This window comes from Meriones unguiculatus, chromosome 10 (genome assembly GCF_030254825.1).
Source record: "Meriones unguiculatus strain TT.TT164.6M chromosome 10, Bangor_MerUng_6.1, whole genome shotgun sequence".
Taxonomy (NCBI): Eukaryota; Metazoa; Chordata; class Mammalia; order Rodentia; family Muridae; genus Meriones; species Meriones unguiculatus.
This window is the reverse complement of record NC_083358.1, coordinates 112,771,928-112,783,795: the sequence shown is the minus strand read 5'-3', so window position 1 is coordinate 112,783,795 and position 11,868 is coordinate 112,771,928. Positions and strand designations below refer to the sequence as shown.

Sequence of the window (11,868 nt, the reverse complement as noted above, 5' to 3'; positions counted from 1 at the left end):
GAATTTCCAACCCCAATAAAGCCTTCACAAATGGCTCATTCCTCAACCTTGGATGACCTAGTCTCAGACCTGTGAGCTCAATAAACCTCTCTTCCTTATAATTATCCTGCTTGTGATGCTCAGCTTCTCAGTTATATCAACAGAAAACAGACTTAGGAAAAATACAAAACAACACGACTGGGGAGATGGTCGAAAGACAAAGAGCTTGATGTGTGTGAGGTCCGGTCCTCTGATCTCCAGAGCCATTGTGAACATTACATGGGCACAGTGGCTGACCTGTAATCCCAACACATGGAAAACTGAGATGGATCCCTGGAGTAAGCCATCCCAGCCGCAATAGCAAGCTCTAGGTCCCAAAAGAGAGCCTGTCGCCATATCTAAGGTGGAGAGAGATCAAGGAAGAAACCCAGTGTCAACCTGGGGCACGATCCCCACGCACAAAGCCTAAAACATTGATTGACATGCTCACACCTCAGGTTCCCGTGGCAATCATCCCCCTAAATCTTTTGGTTCTGTATGGTGATAAAAGGGAGATGTTTGACATCATTGGCATCATGCTGGAATCACCGACACAGACTAGTCACCACACCTTCTGGGGTCCTCTTCAGGTCTTCTCTATGCAAGAAAGTGGCAGTGGCAAAGGACTCAATGCCCTCCCCTCCATGACAAGGTGATCTGAGGATAGGGTCAACATTTTATTTGTTGGTGCTTCCAAAAGCTCATTTAAGAATAGCACAGTGAACAACAAGCAACAGTAGTGAGATGATGCCTAACAGATCTCAGTCATCTCAGCATACCCATGGAGAGGTGGGGCTGAGAGAACAGAGTGAGGCCAGGCTCCTTAGAGTGAGGGCTCAGAATGTGGAGGATGGGCTTTAGGGCTAGTCTTCAAATCCAAATGTCAGAACTGCAGTCACCCCCTGGGTACCGAAGCTCATGAGCCAGTGCTGGCCCAAGGGGCTCCTTCCCAAAGTCCACCAGAAAGTTGGGGTTCAGCTTCAGCCCTCCATTGACTGTGTCTACATCAATTTGCAGCATCACGGAGCCTTCCCTGGAAGAGAAAAAGAGGGTAAGTGAGAGGTTGTTTGTGGCCAACCCCCACCCCAAGATTTTGTGAGATAAATGGGTTCCTGAGGATGGCACAAGGTCTAAATGGGCCATCTGTATGGTGGGGTACAGGCGAAGTTCCTGAGGCACAGTCAAAACACCAAAGAATGCTTCTAGGAGAGGACAGTTGGAGAGGTGAGTCCCCACACTGCTTCTCACCTGATGAGATCAGGGTAGAACTGCTTGTCCCAGGCACTGTACAGTGACGTGGTGACGTAAAGACGCTTCCCATCTAAGCTGAGCTGGATCATCTGAGGACCTCCAGGAACTCGTTTTCCCTTGGGGGAAACAAGAGGTCAGACTCTAAGTAACACTCAGACTGCCTAAGCAACTGGTGCCCAATTTGCACACCAACTGTATCCCAACCAATTCTCCTTGAGGGTGAATCTGAGGGGCCTGTGAGACCAGAGAGAAGTTCTCACCTTGACCACTAGGGGCTCTGGCTGACAGTTCAACTCTTGGTCCTCCAGCACTTGCACAGCCCCTCCTTTAACAATGCTGCCACCAAGGAAGATCTGGGTGAAGGCATGCAGAGGACAAGGGGACCAACAGTAAGAGACACGGTGATGGTTAATAATCATCGACCTCACTAGGTTTTAGAATCAGCGAGGACACCCCCCATCCCTGGGTGTTTGTGGGGCATTCCAGAGAGGTTTGATTAGGAGGGAAGATCCACCCTGAACATGAGTGCCATCCCATGGGCTGAGGCTCCAAAATGAATCAAAGAAGAGGAGCTGAGTCCCAGCATTCAACTCTGCCTCCTGTGACTGCACACAGAACATGACCAGCTGCCTCATGCTTGTATCACCACACCTGTCTATGATGGCCTCTACCTCTTCTCAAGCCATGATACAATAAACCTTTCCTTCCTCTGTTTTTGTCAGGCATTTTATCACTGCAAAAAGATGTAGTGTGGACACTACAGAAGAACTGATTTCCTGCCCTTGTAAGTGTGTGTGTTGTTTAAGATAGCATCTCACCATGTAACTCTGGCTGGCCTGAAGCTCACTATGTAGACCAGGCTGGGCTCAAATCAACAGGGAACCACTTGCCTATGTTTCTGCAGCACTGGCCTTGAAAGTGTGCTCCCCTATACTTTGCTAGCATCCCTTTCTTTTCCCTGTGTTCAGCCTTGGCTCTCCAGTTCTAAGCCTGTACCTTTGCCCACATTTTTACTCTTCCTGCTCCTCCCTTATCATCCCTCAGCAGCTTCCCAGCCTCTATGCTATGCTCAGACTCCTTCACTAATGCCTCTACCTGTCCAGTGAGACGGGGCTTCTGTGGGGAAGAGATGTCATACTGCCGAATGTCTCCGTGCAGCCAGTTGCTGAAGTAGAGGAAGCGGTCATCCAGGGACAGCAGGATGTCGGTGATCAAGCCTAAGGAGTGGGTTGATGGGCTTTAAGGAGTCTGTCTTTTTTTCCCAGGCAGGATCAACTTGCTGACTCCCGCCCTCTGCTGGCACTCACCTGGCATTTCAGGAAGCATCCAGCCATTCACTTTCTTGGGGGGCACCTGGATCACCTTCTCCACTGACCAGGTGCCTCCCTACATTGGGGGAGGGAGGCAGAGTGTACTTATCAGAACTGGGAACAGGAAGGGAACAGATATGGGGCCTTCTGGGTAGGGTCTCCTTCCCTGAAGCTCCTAAGGCAGGGGCGGTGACTGCCTCACCGTGGCATTGCCACTACTTGTCAGAGCAGCTGACATCGATGTTTGCTGAAGGGCTCTAGCAGGCCAGAGCAGGCCAAAACTCAGGCAGGTTTTGTCTTTTACCTTCTCCCCCTTGCTGAAAACTATTAGATTACATTCCTAAAGCTAGCCACCAAGGTCCAGTTCCTTATTTGGCCACTTTGTCCTCCTGAGGCTGATCTCCAATGTCCAGCTATCAAAAAGTATTGAAGTCCAAGCTGGGTGGTGGTGCTGCATGCCTTTAATCTCAGAACTCTGTTAGTTCTCGGCCAGCCTGGTCTACAGACCTAGTTTCAGGACAGCCAGGGCTATACAGAGAAACCCTGTCTTGAAAACCAAAAAAAAAGGACTGAGGTCCAGCAATCAAAATCCCCCTTTAGCTAACCTAATTAACATGCCCAATTAAAATTAAACAATTCATCTTAACACAGGGGTTCCCTTTTCTCTTTATAAACTGTCATCCTCTCTATTCCAAGCCAGCCTTTTTCCCTCTGGAGCAAATATCCCTTTCCTTTGTCATTCCTTCCCCTTTGTCCTCTCTCTCTCCTCTTGTCTTCTTGTCATATTTCCTGCCCTTTGTTTGTCTGGGGAAAAGAAATCTCTTTTGTGTTGAGAACTTGGTCTTGGTGTGTTCTGAGTCAATCCTTCCTTTCACTCACTAAGTAGATTTTTGTTTTGTTTTGCTTTGCTTTTTGAGATAGTCTCATGTTTCCCAAGCTGGCCTCAAACTGTAGCTGAAGCTGTCCTTGAACTGCAGTTCCTCTGGCCTTCACTTTCCAAGTGCTAGAATCACAGGTATATACCACCTTAGCTTTAGGTTTTGAATAAATTTACCAATATAGCCAATTAGGTTTCAAGTGTCCCTACCAAAAGTCATGCTGAAATTTAATTGCCTTTTCGAGGAATTAAGAGGTGGGATCTTAATTGTTTTTGTGAGATAGAGGGCTTATGCTGTAGAAGAAGCTGGCCTTGAACTTGCAATCCTCCCGCCTCCACCTCCCAAATGCTGAGGTTACAGGTGTGAGCTATTCTAACTGGCTAGGTGAGACCTTTTTGTTTAGTTTACTGTTTGTTTTTAATTTAATTTTTGTTTCATATGCATGAGTGTTTTGCATTCATGTATGTCCTGTGCACCACATGTGTTCCTGGTGCCCTCAGCAGCCAGAGAACTCAGATCCCCTGGAACTGGAGTTACAGCACTTGAGAGCCACTATGTGGATACAGGAATTGAAGGTCCTCTGAAGAATGGCCAGTGCTCTTAACCGCGGAGCCATCTCTCCAGCCCCTGTTGGCTGCTCGAGGCAGGATTTCACTATGTGGTCTTTGCTGGCCTGGAACTTTTTATTGAACTTTTAAGGATGGCTTTCACTTCCCAAAGATTCATCTGCCTCTACCTCCTCAGTGCTGGGATTAAAGGTGTGCACCATCACATGGAGACTAAGTGGGACCTTTAAATAATTAAGTCAGAGCTCACAGAGGATGGATTCACCCATGGGAGTGTTTGTGGGTATTTTAAAATGAGTCTGCTAATAAAGCCAGTTTGTCCCTTGCATGTGCTGCCTTACTCTGTGATGTCCCTGGAGGCAGGTGTTCCCAACCCCAAGAAAGCCTTCACCAGATGCCATTCCTCGACCTTGGATGGCCTAGCCTCAGACCTGTGAGCTAAATAAACCTCTCTTCCTTATAATGATCCTGCTTGTGATGCTCAGCTGCTCAGTTATAGCAACAGAAAACAGACTTAAGCAAGGTGAAAATTAGCCTAGCCATGTAGCAAGCAGTGTTCCTTCCTGGGGAAGCCCGAGGCTGGTGGGACCAAGAAGTGTGGACACTGAAGCCTAGAGGAGATCCTGATATGTATGTTTGGTGTCGAAGATACCTCATTCTTGTAGAACCGCTGGATGCTGGAGCTGAGGGCGCAGCCTACAAAGCCCTGGGTGGCAGCTGGGTCATGCAGGAAGCGGACCTCCAGGGGAATGAGCCCGTCCTTCATTTGCAGGGTCTGGATAATCTCATGACGCTGCCAGTCCCACACATGTATGTGGCTCCCATACAGCCCTGATGGGGGAGGGAATATGTTCCAGAGGCTGAGCTCAGGGCAGGATGGGAGACCTGGTCAGAGGCAGGGCGCTGGCTAGGACAGAGAGCTGGGACTGGGCACAGAGGACTTCTGAGCAGGTCTGAGGACCGGGCATGTCTTAGCCTGTTACCCAGAGTGGGGTCTCTGGTGTAGGGTAGAGGGCTGAAAGCAGGGGATGTGGACCAAGGCTTCTGCCTGTCCTCAGGGTGATTCTTACCGGCCTCCACATGACGGGGGTTGAAACCATCTTTGAGTACATTGGGAGCTGCCCATTCCGTGCTGACCATGACATTGTGTCGAGGCTGGTACCAGAAGTCATAGCCCATTGGAGCGGCACCCCCAGGCTTCTCCCATGTCCCTTTCACCTCGAAAGTCTCCCCATCCAGCAGTACAAACCCCCCTGAGCAGGGAAGAAAGGGGCTTAGGTAGAGGTGGTGAACCATTGTTCTTTCCCAGCAGATTGACCAGATCCTTAAGGTCAGGTGCCCAAACATCCATTTCAGAGAGAGGTGAGAGGCAGGGCCTTTACTCTGTGCTCCCCCTCATAGCAACTTCGCAACTTCATCCTTTTCCTGGAGCTCTGGGGAAAATGTTCTCCCCTTGAATGGAGAGTTCTGGGATTCAGCCCCATAAAGATCACTTGCCAACCTACAACCATAGTGGTTTCTATGGAGTCTCAGCTCAGCTTGGGCGGGTTATCCCAAGCAGCCTCCTTCCCTCCCTCCCTTCCTTCCTCCCTCTTTCTTTTTCTTGAGACATAGTCCCTCCATGTAGGTGTCCTAGAACTCACTATGTAGATCAACCTGGCCTCAAACTCACAAGAGTTCCTCCCAACTAAAAAAAAAAAAAAACAAGCAAAGCCAGGGCCATGAAGTTTGCTCATGAATTCAAAGGCTGGTATTATAGTATGTAGGTCCTAGATGCATGCGTATGTTCACATCCTTATAGCAGACTACTGAGCACAGCAAACTCAGCAGTCACAGCTCATCGTGTGTGTGTGTGTGTGTGTTACTGTATTGGGGGTTGAAACTGGGACTTCACTAACGGTAGGCAAATGGTCTATCACCGGGCTGTTTATCTTGCCTTTGGTTTGTATTTTTTAAATTTATTTTTATTTTATGTACATTGGTTTTTGACTGCATATCTATGTGAGGATGTTTGATCCCTTGGAACAGACAGTTATAAGCTGCCAGGTGGTTGCTGGAAATTGAACCTAGGTCCTCTGGAAGAGCAGCCATGCTCTTAATCACCAAGCCATCTCTCCAGGCCTTGTCTGTATTTTGAGAAAAAGTCTTGCTAAGTTTTCCAGGCAGGCCTTGAATTTGTGATCTTTCTGCCTTGGCCTGGAGAATAGCTGGAATTATATCTTTTACCACCAGGCCCAGCTGAGCCTCGTCACTATAGGAATAATGGAAACAACTGACATCACTTGCTGACATTTCAGATGCTGGCTAGGACTCAGACAGCCAGTTTTCCCTGGTTCCTTACTCCATTGCTCCCCAGGCTTTGGATGCCTCCCACACTTTTAGCTGCTGAAGTTTTGTGAGGCCACAGTGCCAGCAGATACCTTTGGCATTACCCTGGGGATCCCCCAAGGAGCTGATCATCACCTCCCCACTGGCCAGGCAGTGGCTGGTGTGCAGATTGCCCAGGTTGCACTTGGCATGAATTTCACTGGCTTCAATGACCTGGAGAAAGTGAGGAATGGGGTCAGGGCTTTACAGAGCCAGAATCAACTTCCTGCTCCCATTCTCCCTGTTTTATCTGTGGACCCTGTCTTCTCTTCCTCTCCCTGAGGGAAGACAACACAGATTCAGTCTGGTAACTCAGAGAACAGCAAGAGAGAGGCAGAGAAGCAGCCAAAGAGCATCAAACTTCCCCAAGTCTCTTGAAGGCACGCCCATCTCCTGGGGCCCCTCCCATGCCAATGTCATCTCTGTACCCTCAGCAGCCAGCTGTGTGCATCTGATACAGAGGGATGGTGTCCAATGGAGTGCTGAGAGGAAGGCCTAGAGCTCCTGCATGAGGGAAGCCCTGAGCTCCTAGCTGGATGGAGAAAGATGGCTCTCTCTTCTCTGCTCAAAGAAGAAGCCTCCTTTTCTGCCATCCCCAACCCATGCTGCCTAATGGGGCCAGCTCAGCCTGCCTAGGTAATTCTAAAATCTACCCTCCCTCTCTGCTGCTGAGCCAGACCCTGTGTAAGAGCTGAAGGCAGCTGGTCTAGGGGCTGTTGGGCCAGCAGTAGGGTCTCCAGCCCCAAGGACAGAGGACATGCCTTATGCAGCTTTGGGGCACGAGGCTCAGTGCCCACATCCACCACATAGATCCGGGAGGAGATAAGACTGGGCAGCATCAGCTTGTTGCGTGACTTTGTGCTGTCCCCAAAGCAGCTGCTGCAAGTGTTCCATCCAGAGTGGTGCAGCTCGTCCTTCAGGTAGGGCATGGGTAGCCTGTGGATGACCTAGGATGAAGAGGAGCAGGAAGTGCTGCTTGCCCAGGCCATGCCTCTATAGACTCATTTTTGGCTTGGCATCCAAGGACAGGCAGGGTTTCTGTTTAGTCCCCTGTGCAATGACTAGCTTCCGTTGCCATACCAAGGAGGAAAACAAAGGGTGGATTTAGGGCTGTGTGGGAGCCTCAGGGGTACCAGTGACCATGCCTCACCTCACCTGGCTATACTGGGGAGAATTGGGGTCAACATCCACAGTAGCCAGATAATCTGGGGCCTCGGTGCCTGTGTTCCTGTAAATGCAGGGCAGGTAGACAATCTTCTCTCGGGGGCCTGGGAAGAAAACAGGTTATGGTAATGGGCTGGGCTGAAGCAGAGGGCTAAGGCCAGGTCTGCAGTCCCCTCACCCTACTAGGGGTTTTGCCCAGGAATGCTCGCTCTTAGATGCACACTTACCTTTCATGGCCTCCAGAGGGGTTGGGTAACCAGGGCCACACTTTCCACATTTTGTAGCTGCAGCAACAATGGGAACATGTTGACTGGAGCCTGCTTTGGAGGTGAAATCTCCCTCTCTACAGCCTGTAACACACACCTGGCAGCCAAGGGCAGACTCACTGCTACCCCAGGTCCCTATTTCAGCCCATAACTTTGTTCTATCCTTCCCCCTCCCAACTCCTGTCCCCCAGCTCTGATGATGGGGAGGGTATGGTGGGAAAGTAGAGCCACATGAGCCAGAAGTGGACTGTCTTGGTCTTGGAGGAAGTGGGGCAAAGGCTTTGTGCTCAGTAGTCATGACATTGACTTCTATTTAAGTCTTAGCCTACCTGAGTGGTCATAGTAATTTGGGCAAATGATCTAACTCAGTGTCCAGTTCATCTGTGAAAAGGAGATAATAGTACCACATCGGGCTGGGCACTGTGGTCATAGGGAGGCAGGAACAGGAAGGGTATGAGTTCAAGACTAGCCTTACTACAGATTGAGTTGGGGGCATCCTTTAATGCTTTTAATCCCAGAACTCAGCAGGTAGATCTTTACAAGTTCAAGGCCAACCTGGTCTACATAGTTTTGGGACAGCCAAGGTTACACAGAAAGACCCTGTCTTGCCCAGTAGTGGTGGCACACACCTTTTAATCCAGCATTTAGGAGGCAGAGGCAAGTGGATCCCTGCGTTCAAGGTCAGCCTGCTCTACAGAGTGAGTTCCAGGATAGCCAAGGCTACACAGAGAAACCCTGTCTCGAAAAACAAAAAACAAAACAACAACAACAAAAAAAAAAAAAAACGGAGAGATGGCTCAGAGGTTAAGAACACTGGCTGTTCTTCCAAAGGTATTGAGTTCAATTCCCAACAACCACATGGTGGCTAATAACCATCTATAGTGAGATCTGGTGCTCTCCCTCTTCCAATGCACAGGCAGAAGAAATAAATAAATTGTATAATAAATTAAGAAATAAATGAAAAGATAAATAAATAAATGAGTTGTTTAATAAAAACAAACAAAACCCAAAAATGTCCTTGTCTAAAAACAAAACAAAATTAAACTAAGCTAGGGAGGCTGGAGAGATGACTCAGCAGTTCAGTTTCTAGCATCGCTATCAGGCCTCTCAGAACTACCTGAAAGTTCAGTTCTAGGTGAGATAAGATGCCTCTGACTCTGTGGGTACAGACACACACACACAATAATTAAAACTGCCATAAATCAGGCTGGAGAGATGGCTCAGCAGTTAAGAACACTGTCATGACCTTCCAAAGGTCATGAGTTCAATTCCTGGCGACCACATGGTAGCTCACAACCATAATGTGAACTGAGTCCCTCTTCTGGCAGGTGTAAATGCAGATAGAACACTCATATACATAAAATAAATAAATCTTAAAAAAAAAAAAAACTTAAAAAAAAAACCTACCATAAATCTTAAAAAGGCAGCTCAGTGGTAGAGTACTTGCCTAGCATTGAAAGACCCTGGGTTCAATCCTCAACATGACAAATCAAAAACAGAATCTGAGGGGCCTTTGTGAGTCCTAAGCTAGGTGAGCAGTCTTCTGATATCTGTGTGGATCAGCAGTGCTGAGGAAATCAGGCAGGCTGCATCTTCCACCAAATCCATCCAGGGCAGGGCCTGGGGACTTCTCCCAGGCAGGGCCTGAGCCAGGCTGCTGGCCAAATCCAGGGTTATACAACTAATCCAGATTGGGGTGGGAGGCGGGTTGTTTGCTCAAGACTGATACCAGCTGTGTGTCCTTAGGCCACTTTCTACGTTCTTACCCACCACAGCTGTAGGCGGAGGCCCTTCCTGACAAGGCAGCCACCAGGATTCCAGATAGTGGAGAAGTTGAACGGGGAAAGTGGCTGGTGCAGGTTGAAAGAAATCCTGGGGTGGATTTCACAGGACTGGGCTCTGCCTCCTGCCCTGACCCAGGGCCACAAGCAGGCAGGAGAGGGCTTAGAGAGATAGCTTAGGGCTGCTCTTACAGTGAAACCAGATTGGATTGCCAGCACCCACATGGTGGCTACGAACTTCATATAAATGGAGTTCCAGGGAATCTGACACCCTCTTGTAACCTCCTTAGACATAAGGCGCACAGGTAGTGAACATAAGTGCAAGCAAAACACCTAGACTGACAAAGATTTCAGAAAATAATAAAGGAGTAAAGTCCAGAGCAAAGCCTTGTCTGCTGCCTGGGAAACATCCAGAAGGTGTCGGAGGTGGGGCGGCAGCAGTAGCGTCGTGCAGTCCAGAAACCTGGCTTCACATGCAAATCGCCGCCTAGCTTAGGTTGGCCTCTAACTCACCAAGATCCTTCTCCTCAGACTCCTTAGCTCTAGGACGACAGGCATGAGCCACCACACACCGATGTAAGGGGGTGAAGAGCATCAACAAAAGTATGTTTGCAGCCCAGCACTCATGAGGCAGAGGCAAGAGGATCTCTGCGAGTTCAAGATCAGCCTGATATACACAATGAGTTCCAGAGCAGCCAGGGCTACATAGTGAGAACCTGTCTCAAAAAACAAACAGCAGCAGAAAGGCTGTTCTGGGGCTGAAGAGACGGCTCAGGGGTTAAGAGCACTTCCTGTTCTTGCAGAGGATCGGTTCAGTTCTCAGCACTCGTGGAACTCACCTTCTTCTGGCCTACATGAACACTAGACACGAATGTGCTACACATTTATACATACAGGCAAGCATTCATAAAACAAAAGCATCTTTTAAAAGAGGAAAAGGGTGGAGGAGTTTTGTCCCAGTATCCCAGGGCTTCGTCCAGGACACTGGGTTGCCTGGAGCAGCATCTTTGTGGAGCACCCTGCAGTTTTAAGCATCTTAAACAAAGTCTGTGACTTCTCCAGTTTGAGGAACCCAGGCCAAGTTCAAGTAGGTTTCCTGTGCCAGGCTGTTCACTGGTCTTCCTACTAGTCCAGGGAAGAACCAGCTCCAAGGGAAGCAGGACCTCAACATTCCTTCCCAAACTCTCAGCCTCAGTGGGCTAGTGGCTTGACTTTCCCAGCTGACTGGACATGAAGCAGCTTGAGAGATCCAGTCTGTGAGAGCTGTTCTTTTGTAACCCCCATGCAAGCAATAAATTACCCACTGCTAAAACCAGACTCGTCTATTTACTAGATTGACATCCTGCCCCTGCTGAGGCCGGGTGGGATGCAGTGGGATCCATTTCTGACAGTCCCTTTCTGTTCCTTAGTACTTAAGCTAGGCTGAGAAATATTTTGCACGAAGCCTTCGCTTGAGCTGCTTATGCGCATGCCTGCATCGGTCGGTCCGGACAAAAGTCCAGCTCTCTCTCCGCTGCCCTCCCCACTGTGCTGAGTCATTTCCTGGAGGGAGGAGGACCCTCCAAACTAGGGGTGGTCTATTCACGGTTCTGGGACCCCTTTCCTTACCCATGCTGCTAGCTGACACTCTGGTCCTGCAGGATTTTCCAGAAATGGGCAGAGGCTCAGCAGAGACCGCGCTAGTCTGCTGCAGGCAGACTTCACGGGAAGGGGCAAAGGGAGGCAATTTATCCAACCAATTGGGGAAGAGGTGGGGCAAGGGGAGGGACCCGGCTGCCATCCAGGGTAAACTATACAGGGCAGCTGGCCAGGATACCATTGAGTGGCCTGGCCATTCAAATTACAGGATGTGTGTGTGTATACATGTATACATACAAATACATTTGTGCCATTAGTGGGTACCCCTGTGCAACATTCTCCTGTGGGTTCCTATTCATGTACCTTTATGTTTGTGTGTGCATGGGTATGAATTTGTGTGTACCTGTGTCTGCATGTGTACATGTTGTGTGTATCCGTGTGAGCAGGTGCCACGTGAGAGGAGTGTATGCATGTATACATTCATGTGTTCCTGCGCCTTCAAATGCTCCTTTATGTGTTTGGCCTTGTCCCTGGGGTACCCAGGCCTGTGGACCTGTTTGTTTCTACTTCTAAATCCAAGGCCAGCTTTCTTTTGAGATTGTCCTCTTTTTCTAGACATCCATGTTCCAGAAAGCACAGTCCTGGTTACCCAGACTCCACAACAGAGAGCCAAGGTGGAGGGGTGAGCC

General features: G+C 49.2%; 1 protein-coding gene across 2 annotated transcripts; it reads right to left on the bottom strand.

The window, feature by feature from the left end:
• Positions 1 to 682: 682 nt before the first annotated feature.
• Positions 683 to 11,344, bottom strand: Selenbp1 (selenium binding protein 1). Of its 2 annotated transcripts, XM_021648097.2 has the most exons (12): positions 11,210 to 11,344; positions 7,782 to 7,838; positions 7,546 to 7,658; positions 7,152 to 7,337; positions 6,444 to 6,564; positions 5,094 to 5,276; positions 4,676 to 4,854; positions 2,577 to 2,655; positions 2,365 to 2,486; positions 1,530 to 1,622; positions 1,267 to 1,385; positions 683 to 1,051 (listed from the first exon to the last, which is right to left on the bottom strand). In XM_021648097.2, exons 1-12 carry the CDS (start codon positions 11,211 to 11,213, stop codon positions 889 to 891), a joined length of 1,419 nt encoding a protein of 472 aa, XP_021503772.1. In that variant the 5' UTR covers positions 11,214 to 11,344; the 3' UTR covers positions 683 to 888. The 2 variants fall into 2 exon arrangements, with proteins under 2 accessions (XP_021503772.1, XP_060249138.1); XM_060393155.1 differs by lacking the exon at positions 7,782 to 7,838 and having other exon boundaries at positions 11,210 to 11,298.
• Positions 11,345 to 11,868: the final 524 nt, after the last annotated feature.